Source organism: Poecilia mexicana, unplaced genomic scaffold (genome assembly GCF_051168715.1).
Source record: "Poecilia mexicana isolate PSO_F unplaced genomic scaffold, ASM5116871v1 scaffold_18, whole genome shotgun sequence".
Classification (NCBI taxonomy): domain Eukaryota; kingdom Metazoa; phylum Chordata; class Actinopteri; order Cyprinodontiformes; family Poeciliidae; genus Poecilia; species Poecilia mexicana.
Window position 1 is genome coordinate 23,830,791 of NW_028263387.1, and position 15,813 is coordinate 23,846,603.

General features: G+C 37.7%; 2 protein-coding genes across 2 annotated transcripts; both read left to right on the plus strand.

Annotated features, from left to right (window-relative positions):
• The first annotated feature begins 1,432 nt into the window (after positions 1–1,432).
• Positions 1,433–5,800, plus strand: LOC148154269 (uncharacterized). The gene is made up of 2 exons (XM_088016179.1): positions 1,433–1,743; positions 3,594–5,800. Exons 1-2 carry the CDS (start codon positions 1,575–1,577, stop codon positions 4,916–4,918), a joined length of 1,494 nt encoding a protein of 497 aa, XP_087872305.1. The 5' UTR covers positions 1,433–1,574; the 3' UTR covers positions 4,919–5,800.
• Positions 5,801–8,815: 3,015 nt separating this feature from the next.
• LOC148154270 (uncharacterized) lies at positions 8,816–15,503 on the plus strand. Its single transcript, XM_088016169.1, has 2 exons — positions 8,816–9,137; positions 13,134–15,503. Exons 1-2 carry the CDS (start codon positions 8,969–8,971, stop codon positions 14,774–14,776), a joined length of 1,812 nt encoding a protein of 603 aa, XP_087872295.1. The 5' UTR covers positions 8,816–8,968; the 3' UTR covers positions 14,777–15,503.
• Positions 15,504–15,813: the final 310 nt, after the last annotated feature.

Sequence of the window (15,813 nt, forward strand, 5' to 3'; positions counted from 1 at the left end):
GCAGAAGGTGAGAAATAAGGAGGTGGAGGAGTTAATTATTGTTATCTAAGAAGAATTTTATTGTAAGGATAATCTCAAAGTATTCTCAGATGTCAGATTTTCCTCTTGCTGGCTCCATTTCAGACAATCAAGTTTATTTGTGTAGCACGTTTCAGCAACAGTACAGTTCAGAGAGATTTACATCATAAAATCACAAAAATATAGTTATTAAAAAAACAACATAATCTACAATTGAGAAAAGCAGTAACAAACATTAAATTTTGATGAGTGCCATCATCAATACACATCGAATATGTTGGTCAATGTCCATTTTATTTGGCCACTGAAGACAAATATCATCCTCTGATGCGTGACCAAATGGACAACAACCCATAAAGCAGCATGGCTCATCGCGCTTTTATTTTGAAAACCGACACGCAAAATGAAGCAGTCACGTGAGCCATGCAATGTGAGGCCTCGTGTGTTGCCAGTCACGTGGTTTTCAGCAAGACAACACAAGCCTCCAAGCGGGGCTTCATCGGCCACGCCCCCTTTTTACTAAGTACAAGCCTCGAAGCCTGAATTCAGGTAGCCCATCACTACTGGCAGCACATGACCAGGTGACCTCAAAGAGAGGAGAAGATGATTAAAACAAGTAAATAAATCAAATTACTTCCTCAAACACAATACATTTAACCAAAAAATTAGAATATATAAATACACAAAAAACAGCGCCTGTTAAGGAGGGGGCAAATCCCTCACAATTAGTTTGTGTGTAATTATTTTATAAACTGCGTTGCACTTGGGTGAACTGAGGTAGTGACATAAATGAATAATAATGGAAAACTAAATGAATCAGAAGGAGTTTACTCTAATGAGCTATCCCTCTTAGCTACCAATGTGACATAAGTGATTTTCATTCAAACACCACTTTATTCAATATTGCAAGAACAACAAAACAATATTATCAGAGTTTTTGGTTTGTTTGTTTGTTTGTTTGTTTTGTTTTTTTCAGACTGATCTGATCCAGGGGTGCCAAACTCCAGTCCTCAAGGGCCGGTGTCCTGCAACGTTTAGATGAGCCTCTGCTGCACCACACCTGAATAGAATAATCAGGTCATTAAGGCTCTGGAGAACCGATCTACACAAGGAGGAGGTAATTAAACCATTTCATTCCAGCGTTTTGAACCTCTGGCACATCTAAAAACTGGAGGACAGCGGCCCTTGAGGACTGGAGTTTGACACCTGTGGTTCTCACTAAACTCTCCCTCCCTGCTTGTACTTGGTCTTGAGTTATCAAGCAGCATTATGTTTTACCACCATACAACAAGAGTCACAACCCCAGGTTACATATATAAATGAAACTATTTTCTAAATTTCCACTAACAATAAACCCATCAATAAAAGAGGAGACTCGCAGCAGAAAATTCAAAGCGGAACTAAAAATAATTTCCAGTTTCTTCAGTACAGCCACTGAAGTGAAACACAAAAGATAAAAACAGAGGACACGGGATACTCTCAGCTTTTCTTTTGTTAGACGGTTGTCTGGAAACGGGTTTGAAGTTTAGCTAAATATGTGAGTGTTTTTAATAAAAATGTCTTCAGTTCCGCCTCAGAGAGAGTTTATCAACGAGCAGGAAACTCCTGCTGAAGAAACATTCACAGAGTTGAAAGAAATCAACGTCAAGATCGAAGAAGAGATGGAGGATCAGCGCAGACCGCTGGATTTCACCCGGATACCGAAGATCATCTTACACCGAATAGGTACGAAACACCTTCAGGTTTTACTGATGAGCCCATAGACATAATAAAAGAATAGACGCCTCCTGGATATGAGGTTCCATTTGTGTCAAAAATAAGTAGAAGTCATATGTGTAGATATAGTTGGTCTATGTTGTTATGTGTCAATCTATCAATCAATCAATTTTTATTTGTATAGCACATTTCAGGAGCAAGGCATTTCAAAGAGCTTTAGATCATTAAAAACAAAAATGCAGTAATAAACAATCAAATAAAAATAATAAAATAAAATAAATGAATAAAAATGATTAAAACCTGCACAACTTTTCTAGCCCTTTAGAACTTTAGTTGAAACGCCGTCAACTGGGACTCTAACCCTAATTTAGCCGTAAGCAACTCTGAACAGGTGGGTTTTAAGTTGAGATTTAAAGGCACCCAGTGTTTCAGCTGTTTTACAGTTTTCTGGAAGTTTGTTCCAAATTTGTGGTGCATAGAAACTGAATGCTGCTTCTCCTCATTTGATTCTGGTTCTGGGGATGCAGAGCAGAACCAGAAGATCTGAGGGGTCTAGACCAGGGGTGGGCAATCCTGGTCCTCGAGGGCTGGTGTTCTTCAACTCTTAGATGTGTCCCTGGTCCAACACACTTGAATCCAATAGCTTAATCAACTCCAAAGTACAGTCAACGTCTCCAGGGTCCTACTAACGACCTCATTTTTGACTCAGGTGTGTTGAAGTAGAGACGCATCTAAAAGTTGCAGGAGACCGGCCCTCGAGGCCTGGACTTGCCCACCCTTGGTTATACGGTTGGTACAGAAACAACAACAGATCTTTAATGTATTGTGGTGCTAACCCGTTTAGTGATTTATAAATTAACAGTATTTTAAAGTCTATTCTGTGAGCTACAGGGAGCCATTGTAGGGACTTTAAAACTGGTGTTTTGTGCTTCATCTTCCTGGTTTTAGTCAGAACAGCAGCAGCAGCATCTGGATCAGTTACAGCTGTTTGAATTTGTTAGTCAGACCTGTGAAGACGCTGTTGCAGTAATCAATGCAACTAAAGATAAATACATGAATGATTTTCTCTAGATCGCGCTGAGACATTAGTCCTCTAATCCTGGAGATGTTCTTCAGGTGATGGAAGGCCGACTTTGTGACTGTCTTTATGTGGCTCTGAAGGTTCAGGTCAGAGTCCATCACTACTTCCAGGTTTATGTTGCATATGCGTTCACTGTATATGTCGTTCATTTCGTTGGTCCGTGTTGCTATTGCCTGTTCTCTTCACCATTATAAAGTCTTGAAGTAGGTCGTGTCTGACCAAAGTGAAATCAAATTTGTGAATGAAGCAAAAATACTTGGCACGCCATAAGTAAATGTTATTTAGTTTGGGTAAGAATAATTATTGCACCAACATCAAATAACTTCCAATAGATGTTATTGGTTGCCATAGGAACACAGTAACACCTTCATGAGCTCAGAGGTTCAAACTGATGAATAAAGACAGTAGATGCTCTCTGCTGAAATATTTCTTGCCGTCTTTCATGTTCTTTCAGCAAACAGTTGAGACAGAGTTGTTTTTAGTTTAACCATTATTTACCTGCTGTTATACCTGCCATTCAAACTATTAAAAGATTGTCTTATAAATCTTAAAGACAAAGATGTTTGTCTTAAAGATAAAAATTTTGGATTTTACAGTACATGCCAATTGTAAAATCCAAATAAGGTAAATAAAAATAGCTCTGAAAGACGAACTATGGCAGAGATTTTATTTTTTTTTATGGACATGCACATGTTCGCTGAAGACTACTTTTATTTTATTTTTTATTAATGAAAGTGAAGGGTTCATTGTGAAGCTTTTGTTTTGTCTTTTTGTCCAGATCTCCCAACAAGCTGCTTGTGTAAAGAGGAAAACTCCACTTTACAACAGGACGATCTAGAACCACTGCAGATGAAACAGGAGCAAGAGGAACCAGAACCTCTGCAGATGAAACAGGAGCAAGAGGAACCAGAACCTCTGCAGATGAAACAGGAGCAAGAGGAACCAGAACCTCTGCAGAAGAAACAGGAGCAAGAGGAACCAGAACCTCTGCAGATGAAACAGGAGCAAGAGGAACCAGAACTTCTGCAGATGAAACAGGAGCAAGAGGAACCAGAACTTCTGCAGATGAAACAGGAGAAAGAGGAACCAGAACCTCTACAGATGAAATGGGAGCAAGAGGAACCAGAACCTCTGCAGATAAAACTGGAGCAAGAGGAACCAGAACCTCTGCAGATGAAATGGGAGCAAGAGGAACCAGAACCTCTGCAGATGAAATGGGAGCAAGAGGAACCAGAACCTCTGCAGCTGGAACGGGAGCATGAGGAACCAGAACCTCCGCAGTTGGAACGGGAGCAAGGGGAACCAGAACCTCCGCATCTGGAACGGGAGCAAGGGGAACCAGAACCTCCGCATCTGGAACGGGAGCAAGGGGAACCAGAACCTCCGCATCTGGAACGGGAGCAAGGAGAACCAGAACCTTCGCATCTGGAACGGGAGCAAGGGGAACCAGAACCTCCGCAGCTGGAATGGGAGCAAGGGGAACCAGAACCTCCGCAGCTGGAACGGGAGCAAGGGGAACCAGAACCTCCGCAGCTGGAACGGGAACAAGGAGAACCAGAACCTCCGCTGTTGGAACGGGAACAAGGAGAACCAGAACCTCCGCAGCTGGAACGGGAGCAAGGGGAACCAGAATCTCCGTATCTGGAACGGGAGCAAGGGGAACCAGAACCTCCGCATCTGGAACGGGAGCAAGGGGAACCAGAACCTCCGCATCTGGAACGGGAGCAAGGGGAACCAGAACCTCCGCATCTGGAACGGGAGCAAGGGGAACCAGAACCTCCGCAGCTGGAACGGGAGCAAGGGGAACCAGAACCTCCGCAGCTGGAACGGGAGCAAGGGGAACCAGAACCTCTGCGGAAAAAATGGGAGCAAAGGGAACCAGTAACTCTGCAGATAAAACTGGAACAAGAGGATCCAGAACCTCAAGAGTTCAAAGAGGAAGAGAAGCAACTCTGCATCACTCAGGATATAGTAGAGTTTGTGCAGAAACAGGAGACTGACGACATGTTGGTGAACAAACAAAAAGGCAAAACTGAGACTTCAAAACAAAAAAAGCACAAGAAAGCTGACCCAAACCAAAAACTATATTGTAAAAATTTGTGATGAAACCTTTTCTCAAAATAATTCCTTGACAACACACATAATGACTCACATGGCTAAGAAACCTTTCGCATGTTCAACTTGTGGAAAACATTACCCTCACAAGAGTTGTTTCATTTATCACATGAGAATTCATACAGGGGAAAAACCGTTCACATGTGCAGCTTGTGGAAAATCTTTCCATCAAATCAGCACTTTAAACATACACATGAAAACACACTCGGGTGAGAGGCCTTACACGTGCACAACCTGTGGAAAAGGTTTTGGATCTAAATGTCAGTTACTTGATCACATGACAATTCACACAAGTGAGATGTCTTTCTCATGTGTGACCTGTGGAAAAAGTTTCACTCAAAAATACCATTTAACTCCTCACATCAGAATTCACACATGTGAAAAGTAGTGGTGTACTGATTTATCAGCCAGCCGATTAATCTGTTTTCCTTAATTTTGGGAGATCAGCTGATTCTTGCATGTGAAGCTGGTCTGATCCCCCAATTTTATTGACCTCAGCCACTGCTCTCTTCTGCTCTCCGTTGAGAGGTGTGACTATTGGAGCGCCCCAAAACAAAAACTGCAATCGGTGCACCCTTAGTGACAAGCGAGGAAAATGTTTTGTGTAGATCCAGTTTACTTCATCACAAGAAGATTCACACAGGTTAGAAACCTTTCTGTTGTAGGTCCTGTAGAAAAGGTTTCACTCAAAAGAAATGTAACCGTTCACATGAGAACTCGCAGGTTTGATGGCACAATGTGAACCTCAAGTAAGATTCTTAGTAACCTGCTGTTTGGAAGTGGAGTAATTGCAGGTTTGACTACTTTCAGATTTAGACTTCTAAAATTTTGGAATCTTTATTGTGTGTTTATTCTTTGTACTTTTTTATTTTATTTCAATGATTTGGGGAAATGGATGTATTTATTTGACATGGTTATAATGGTTTTTCTGCTTAGAAAATGTATTGATGATATGGACTGAATTTTAGATAAAAAATTATTTAAACTTAATATAATTTTTAGGTAATAAATTATTATACTGATGGTCTTTTTCTTTTTTTCTGTTTAGTATAAAACATATTAAATCGGGAAAGCATTTATATATACTGCAGCAGAGCACATCTCTTCCTCCTTAATTTTGAATTAATTTTAAGAGTCAATTTTCATTTTCAATAAATACTTAACAGATAGTAAAACTCAGAGTTTCAGGGTAGTCAGTGTTTTTCCATGGCGACACTTGAAAAAGAATTAAACAACCAAAACCAGAACAATATTTCATCATTTGATATAATCAGTGAGCCAAAGAGTCACTTGTGTCTCCAGAGGTTGCAGATCCCTGGCAGATGGAACAGCAGCTAAAGGTGCAGCACTATAATTTTTAATTAAGGTAAAATTGTGAATGTTTAATAAATCTACCTCTAAATATTAGCAAAAGGCATTTATTCAGTATAATTTATTTGGTTCCCCTGGTGGCCCCCGTCTAGAACCGCCCCTGGAGTGCAGGTCTGTGCCTGGTACATTTTTGGTTGGCATGTTTTTTCTTCATTAATAAGTCGGATTATCCAAACTGGTAAACCAAGTTAATAAAATAATGGTGACATCATACATTAAATGACCGCTGAACAATGTAGTCGTAAAATATTTAAACATTTCGAAATGAAACGTATAGAAAGCCCTAAGAAACCTTTTAAAATAGGAAATATTTGTATTTACTGTTAATCTATTAGTATGATTTGTTTTTTAAATCACCATTTGTATCATTTTGGCTGATGCTATTATACAATAAGCAGATAATTAAACCAGAACAGTCTACTAAAACCACAATAAGAAACTTAATCATGGCTAAATGTTCTGTACCATATCAGCCTCAGGAGATGACTGAGGGATGAAGAGACTCTGATGTCTGGTTCTTTAGGTTCTGATGGGTCAGTTCCTCTCCTGGTCCATTCTGTCTGATATAACAGCAGCACACTGATTAACACCATTTTTTTTATTGTCTGTACTCATCCTCACCGTCATTGTTCAGCCTAGGATTTGCGTCTTGCCTCTCACATCCGTTTCTTTACGAGAGGTTTTCCCTCTAAGGACGGTGGAGAATCGGGTCGAGGACGTTTTAAAAAGAAGCGGGTTGATAGCGGCTCACTGCGGCTGCGTAGTGTCCGTCTCTCAAATGCGCGTTCATGTTGAAGGCTTCGCAGTGCGTCCCACATTCTCCACATCCGCCCTTCGCTTTGCCCATTTTCTGTCCGATTTCCATCTTTACGCTGAGACCGCATTTTCTTTTACGAAGTGTATTTCCCACAATTCATTGCTGCATTTCTGTAGATTTTGATAAATTTCTGGTTTCATCTAATGAAAACGTGACATTTAAGATTAGATAGAGGAATTAATAAAAACATTTTACTTCATAGGCTTAAACAAAGCAATGTTTAATACCTGCTTAAAATCAGTTACCAAAGATGCTCTTAATCTGAATGTTAACACCACATTTCTTTCATATTTTAATTTATTGAGTATGAATAGATCTGTATAATTAGAACATAATACGCACAGCTATTATGTCGGCACTTAAGGTTGTAGTTTCTGACTCATTTTAAAACAGTATGAGGCCACGTGTTTTAGGTTATTGTATTTAACTTCAACATTTTGAATATAATCAACTGAAAAAAAGTCTCACATTGCATGTGAAAACATGAAAGGTCACTGAAGAAACAATTGAAAAAATATTGATTTAAAACACCAGAACAATAAAGGCATTCTGGTTATCGTCATACTTATATGCAATATCTCCATAAAAAGAGACAAAAAATATGTACATTTTAAAGCTGGTAAATTTAAATGATGTCCTTAAAAATCATTTTCACTCACTGAACTGACTGAACCACTGAAATAAACTTAATATTCCATGTTATTAAATGTGACTGTTTAAACACATCCAGCATATGAATGTTTGAAATCCACTGGAATGAATTCAGCACAGATTGTAGAAAAATAGCTGAGTCACTGATTTCTACAACAGCTGAAACAATGTAGGTGTAGTAGCAGGTTCTTGTCAGTAGGTGGGAGCACGAAATTATCATATCTGATATAAAAGCTTTTTGCTAAACATTAAAAGTTTAATATAAAAATTTTATTAAAAAGTTTAGTAAATAAAGTCATTAAATGTTTTATTAAAACATTTAATAAAAAAACATAAAACCTTTGAATTAACTGTAAAAGCTTGAAAACTTTAGTTTGTGTGTTATTTTATATACTGCGTTTCACTTGGGTGAACTGAGGTAGTGAAATAAAATAATAATAATGGAAAAAGTTACATTGATAAGAAGGAGTTTACTCTAATGAGCTATCACTCTTAGCTACCAATGAGACAGAAGTGATTTTCATTCAAACAGCACTTTATTAAATATTGTAAGAACAACAAAACAATATTATCAGAGTTTTTGGTTTGTTTGTTTGTTTGTTTGTTTTGTTTTTTTCAGACTGATGATCCAGGCGTGTCAAACTCCAGTCCTCAAGGGCCGGTGTCCTGCAACTTTTAGATGAGCCTCTGCTGCACCACACCTGAATAGAATAATCAGGTCATTAAGGCTCTGGAGAACCGATCTACACAAGGAGGAGGTAATTAAACCGTTTCATTCCAGCGTTTTGAACCTCTGGCACATCTAAAAACTGGAGGACAGCGGCCCTTGAGGACTGGAGTTTGACACCTGTGGTTCTCACTAAACTCTCCCTCCCTGCTTGTACTTGGTCTTGAGTTATCAAGCAGCATTATGTTTTACCACCATACAAAAAGAGTCACAACCCCAGGTTACACATATAAATGAAACTATCTTCTAAATTTCCACTAACAATAAACCCATCAATAAAAGAGGAGACTCGCAGCAGAAAATTCAAAGCGGAACTAAAAATAATTTCCAGTTTCTTCAGTACAGCCACTGAAGTGAAACACAAAAAAGATAAAAACAGAGGACACGGGATACTCTCAGCTTTTCTTTTGTTAGACGGTTGTCTGGAAACGGGTTTGAAGTTTAGCTAAATATGTGAGTGTTTTTAATAAAAATGTCTTCAGTTCCGCCTCAGAGAGAGTTTATCAACGAGCAGGAAACTCCTGCTGAAGAAACATTCACAGAGTTGAAAGAAATCAACGTCAAGATCGAAGAAGAGATGGAGGATCAGCGCAGACCGCTGGATTTCACCCGGATACCGAAGATCGTCTTACACCGAATAGGTACGAAACACCTTCAGGTTTTACTGATGAGCCCATAGACATAATAAAAGAATAGATGCCTCCTGGATATGAGGTTCCATTTGTGTCAAAAATAAGTAGAAGTCATATGTGTAGATGTCTATGGTCTATGTTGCATATGTCAATCAATCCAATTTTATTTGTATAGCACATTTCAGGAGCAAGGCATTTCAAAGTGCTTTACATCATTAAAAACAAAAACACAGAGTAATAAACAGTCAAATAAAATAAAATAAATAAAAATGAAAAAATAATTAAAAACTGCACCCCTTTTAATTTTTAGTTACAGCAGCAGCATCTGGATCAGCTGCAGCTGTTTGATTAATTAGTCAGACCTGTGAAGACACTGCTGCAGTAATCAATGCAACTAAAGATAAACACATGGATGATTTTCTCTAGATCGCACTGAGACATTAGTCCTCTAATCCTAGACATGTTCTTCAGGTGATAGAAGGCCGACTTTGTGACTGTCTTTATGTGGCTCTGAAGGTTCAGGTCAGAGTCCATCACTACTTCCAGGTTTATGTTGCATTTGTCGTTCATGTCCTTGGCCCGTGTTGCTATTGCCTCATATTGGTCATGTCTGATCAAAGGGTTTATTAGATTTTACAAAAATGTTGGTCTTTCAATATCAGTGGTTTCAAAATACTTAGATTTCTACCTCATAGTATCTTTGTGCATTAGTTTTTCACAGCTAACGAGGTGGAGGGTCCTGGCCTAGTAGGAAACAGTTGAGACAGAGATGTTTTTGGTTTCACCATTATTTACCTGCTGTTATACCTGCCATTCAAAATATTCTTAAGATTGTTGGTCTGCAGCTCATGTGACCAAACCAACTGAGGAGATGAAAAGTTAAAACTTGAGTTAAAATGTTGTTTTAACTTGACATTATTTAAAACTCAAGTTAAAATGTTAAGTTTTAACAACCTCGAGCTAAGGTTGTACAAATCTTCAAGCTAGTCTTCTTAAAATATTGAGTCTTTGAGAACATTTCTTAAATATATAGTCGGTGTTTTCAGCAAAGTTGAGCTGACTGTCCAGGAATGACACAAGGAATTTAAACTTTGCCTCAGTTTCAACAGGTTGGCCATCAAGAAAATCTGGAACCACTTTCAGTTCTTGTTTATTTCATTGAATTAACTCTACTTCCTTAGGAAAATGAAAAGGTATGTTCTTTTGTGAGGGGATTTATTCTTTACTCTTCCAGTAATGCCAGAATTAATAATAAAGACTTTGTGGTATTCTGAATTAGTAATGTAATTGGATTAGTTGTGTTACCACCCCCACGCCACTAGAGGCAGCAGTAGACACCGAAAAGATGCGACTAAGGAGCAGATATGAAGTACGAAAAAAAACTACAGAATTTGTTTTTAAAAAAAAACTGAGCTGTACAGAAGAAAATACGAGAGAAGTTCAAAAACATACTGAGTGAAAATCGTTCTTAAAAATGAAAATGTATCACAAATTTCAAAAGATATTAAACGGAAGGCCGCGATAGTGTAGGAAATGGCGCCCGATGGTGCAATTATTATTCTTAACCAAACTAAATAACATTTACTTATAGTGTGCCAAGTGTTTTTGGTCTATTCACAAATTGTTGATAATGTGATTCTATGCATATGATTTATCGTTTTAGAGTCAAAGGAAAATTTCCACCTTTATAGATCAAATCATTTTCATCTTATTTTTTTCTTGTATAACTCTACCAACAAAGTCTCTCAGAATATTAAACATGGCATCATAAAAACAAAAATATGAATTTTTGCTAGTATCTGTTTAACAACCCTGGTTATTCTTCTGTTAATTCATTTGTTATTGACTTTGCTGAAGTAAATTTCTTACATGTACATTGCAAATTGTAGTTTTATTATAGTTGATCATGTTTTTAATGTCTCCTTATTTCCTTTGTTCCTTCTGTAATTGATGGAGGTATGTAGATATTTATAATGTATAAAAGTATTGTTTGTCATTTAATTAGCTCTACGTCCTTAAGAAAATGAAAAAAAAAGTTTGATAAGATAATTTATATTTTGTCATTTACTGACAAAAGATAATTTATCTTTGACTGGCAAAAAATGCCAGTAATTAATCTTACTGGCAAAAGATAAATCATCTTTTGTCTTTTGACATAATTCCAAAATTAATAGTAAATAATAAAGACGTTGTGGTATTCTGATTTAGTAATTATAGTAGTTGTGTTACCACCCCACGCCACTAGAGGCAGTAGCAGGCCCAAAAAGATGTGAGTAAGGAGCAGATTTAGAAGTACACCAAAAACTACAGAATTTGTTAAAAACTGAGTTGCGTTGAAGTAAATGAGAAGTTGAAATACTTTCTGAAAGTGAAACTCCTTTCTAAAGGTCAAGATATTACAGATTTAAAAAGAAAATAAAAACGGAAGACTGCACATAGCACCCATCAACCTCGTTAGCTCCCCTAACTAATGCATAAAGACACTACGAGGTAGAAATCTAAGTATTTTGAAACCACTGATATTGAAAGACCAACATTTTTGTAATATTTAATAAACTCTTTGATCAGACATGACCTACTTCAAGACTTTTAATGGCGACGAGAACAGGCAATAGCAACACGGACCAACTACATGAACTACATGTGCAGCAAACTCGTATGCAACATAGATCGACATCTACACTTATGACTTCTACTTATATTTGACAAAAATGGAACCTCATACATGGACCGCTCTCGCCTATTGTAGCTGACGAGATTTAGGGCGGCCATCTTGGAGCGGTCGTCCTCTCCACTCAGTGTTGTATGTTTGGCAGACACAATAAAGTATCAGCGCATTTAATCGATTATAATACACTTTTTTTTTCTTTTTTTTACTGGAAACTTTATTCAAACGGCTATCAAAGCTATATTTACTAAGAATTTTATGAAGTATTTTTGAATTGTATTGATGCAATACAATTCATCGGCTGGAAATATGAAAACAAAAAACAATAAAACACACAGACATTCTTGCTTCAGAATGATTCAGCAGCTGAGAATTGAGTCCGATGTGAGGTGAAACCGTCTCTTTAAAAATATCTCCCTCTTTTTCCTCACATTGGGTCTTTATGAAACCTTCAAAACAAAAACAGAAGATTTGAGAGTTATCTTACTTTTGAGAGAGTGAAAGAATTGCATATAGATAATAGTCTTTACCACCTGTATAAACTTTCCTGGTGAATGTTATAAGATGCACTAAGTCATACTATAATTTTTATGAGGTGAGGTAATTTTATTTATACAGCACATTTTCAGCAACAAGGCAATTCAAAGTGCTTTACATGAGTTAAAAGGAAATGCAAACAAAATAACATACCAAGGGGAAAAAAAAGGAAAGGAAACTAATCTAATGTTCTAAGGTATGTAAACTAAGTGCTCCTATTCAGTGTTGCTGAGTATCCAATTCCTTTTCTAAATACTGAGTACTCTACAGTTTCTGATAAGATGAGCTAAAGAGAGACTGATCTAATTCCTTTTCTGGGTTAAAAGTAATATAAACTAAGCTGTGACTGTTCCTGTTAAGTATTTCTGGATTCCAAGTTTGTAGTTATTCTGATTCCATTTCTGGGCTGTATAATATTGATCTGAATAGTGCGTACTCCACAATTTCTGATATTACTAATAAACTAAAATAATCCATTTCTGGATTATTTAGGGAGTACTCCACCGTTTTAACAAACAAAAACAAAAAAGAGGGAAGGACAATTATTATGAATATTACAGAAATATAGATTATCACAGAATATAATGGTGAGTATTATATATTATGACACACAATAACTTATAGTAAAATACTAAATATATAAACCAAATGTTTCTGCCCCAAAAGACGAACTATGGCAGAGATTTTATTATATGGACGTGCACATGTTTGCTGAAGACTGTTTTTATTTTAGCTTTTGTTAATGAAAGTGAAGGGTTCATTGATTCACATTTTGAAGTTTTTGTTTTCTTTTTGTCCAGATCTCCCACAATGCAGCTTGTCTAAAGAGGAGGAGGTTCTGAATGAGCCCAGCAACCCGGAAAACTCCACTTTACATCAGGAGGATCCAGAACCTCTGCAGATGAAACTGGACCAAGAGGATCCAGAACCTCTGCAGATGAAACTGGACCAAGAGGATCCAGAACCTCTGCAGATAAAACAGGAGCAAGAGGAACCAGAACCTCTGCAGAAAAAACAGGAGCAAGAGGAACCAGAACCTCTGCAGAAAAAACAGGAGCAAGAGGAACCAGAACCTCTGCAGAAAAAACAGGAGCAAGAGGAACCAGAACCTCTGCAGAAAAAACAGGAGCAAGAGGAACCAGAACCTCTGCAGAAAAAACAGGAGCAAGAGGAACCAGAACCTCTGCAGAAAAAACAGGAGCAAGAGGAACCAGAACCTCTGCAGAAAAAACAGGAGCAAGAGGAACCAGAACCTCTGCAGATAAAACTGGAGCTAGAGGAACCAGAACCTCTGCAGATAATACTGGTGCAAGAGGAACCAGAACCTCTGCAGATAATACTTGTGCAAGAGGAACCAGAACCTCTGCAGATAATACTGGTGCAAGAGGAACCAGAACCTCTGCAGATAATACTGGTGCAAGAGGAACCAGAACCTCTGCAGATAAAACTGGAGCAAGAGGAACCAGAACCTCTGCAGATAAAACTGGAGCAAGAGGAACCAGAACCTCTGCAGATAAAACTGGAGCAAGAGGAACCAGAACCTCTGCAGATAAAACTGGAGCAAGAGGAACCAGAACCTCTGCAGATAAAACGGGAGCAAGAGGAACCAGAACCTCAACAGTTCAAAGAGGAAGAGAAGCAACTCTGCATCAGTCAGGATAAAGTACAGTCTGTGCTGAAACAGGAGACTGATGACATGTTGGTGAACAAACAGAAAGGCAAAACTGAGACTTCAAAACAAAAAAAGCACAAGAAAGCTCACCCAAACCAAAAACTATATTCTTGTAAAATTTGTGACAAAACCTTTTCTCGAAATAATACCTTGAAAACACATATGAAGACTCACACGGCTAAGAAACCTTTAACATGTTCAACCTGTGGAAAACATTACCCTCACAAGAGTACTTTGATTTATCACATGAGAAGTCATACAGGGGAAAAACCGTACACATGTACAGCTTGTGGAAAAAGTTTCCATCGAATCAGCTCCTTAAACAGACACATGAAAACACACTCGGGTGAGAGGCCTTACACGTGCACAACCTGTGGAAAAAGTTTTATGACTAAATATCAGTTAGTTGATCACATGGCAATTCACACAGGTGAGAAGCCTTTCTCTTGTGAGAACTGTGGAAAAAGTTTCCGGAGAAAAATTGACTTGGTTAGGCACATCAGAGTTCACACAGGTGAGAAGCCTTTCTCTTGTGGGACCTGTGGAAAAAGTTTCACTCTTAAAATAAATTTAAATCTTCACATGAAAATTCACACAGGTGAGAAACCTTTCTCTTGTGGGACCTGTGGAAAAAGTTTCCGGAGGAAAACTGACTTAGTTAGGCACATCAGAGTTCACACAGGTGAGAAGCCTTTCTCATGTGGGACCTGTGGAAAAAGTTTCTCTACTAAACACAGTTTAAATCTTCACATGAGATCTCACACTGATTAGAAGCCTTTTTCATGCAAGATCTGTGGGAAAAGTTTCACTTATAAAAATAGCTTAACTGCTCACATGAGAATTCACTCAGTTTGAAGCTGTTCTCATGTGGGACCTATGGAAAATGCTTAGTTTTCAGATCTGTTTTACTTCATCACATGAGGTAATGTCATGTGATGAAGTAATGTGCAATCTGTGGAAAAAGTTTTGCTCAAAAATACTGTTTAACTTCTCACATCAGAATTCACACATGTGAGAAGTAGTGGTGTACTGATTTATCAGCCAGCAGATTAATCTATGTTTATTTCCTTAATTTTGGGACATCTGCTGATTCTTGCATGTGAAGCTGGTCTGATCCCCCAATTTTATTGACCTCAGCCACTGCTCTCTTCTGCTCTCCTTTGAGAAGTGTGACTATTGGAGCGCCCCAAAACGAAAACTGCAATCGGTGCACCCTTAGGGACAAGCGAGGAAAATGTTTTGTGTAGATCCAGTTTACTTCATCACAAGAAGATTCACACGGGTTAGAAACCTTTCTGTTGCAAATTTTGGAATCTTTCTTGTGTTTTTATCCTTTGTACTTATTTATTTTATTTCAATGATTTGGGGAAATGGATGTATTTATTTGACTTGGTTTTAATGATTTTTCTGCTTAGAAAATGTAATGATATGGATTGTATTTTAGAAAATTATTGAAACTTTTAATATAATTCTTAGATAATAAATTATTATACTGATACTGATGGTCTTCTTTTTTTCTGTTTAGTAGAAAACATGTTAAATCGTGAAAACGTTTATAGATACAGCAGCAGAGCCCATCTCTTCCTCCTGAACTTTGCATGAATTTTAGTAGTCAACATTCATTTTCAATAAACACTTAACAGATAGTAAAGCTCAGGGATTATTATTCTATTTATTTAATATTCCCTGCTGGAGCAATGTTCTTCCTGTGTATTTTCTTTTGAAGTACCGAGTAACTGATCATAACACCTGATTTAGTATTTAAAATGTGTCCTCAGACAGCCAAAAGTATAAAACTTATGTGAACA

What these genes read in the sequence shown, in the direction of transcription:
- LOC148154269 (XM_088016179.1), top strand. Translation starts at nt 1,575, where the DNA reads ATGTCTTCAGTTCCGCCTCAGAGAGAGTTTATCAACGAGCAGGAAACT. An exon ending in GATCATCTTACACCGAATAG is followed by an intron (nt 1,744 to 3,593) that starts GTACGAAACACC and finishes CTTTTTGTCCAG; the next exon opens with ATCTCCCAACAAGCTGCTTG.
- LOC148154270 (XM_088016169.1), top strand. Translation starts at nt 8,969, where the DNA reads ATGTCTTCAGTTCCGCCTCAGAGAGAGTTTATCAACGAGCAGGAAACT. An exon ending in GATCGTCTTACACCGAATAG is followed by an intron (nt 9,138 to 13,133) that starts GTACGAAACACC and finishes CTTTTTGTCCAG; the next exon opens with ATCTCCCACAATGCAGCTTG.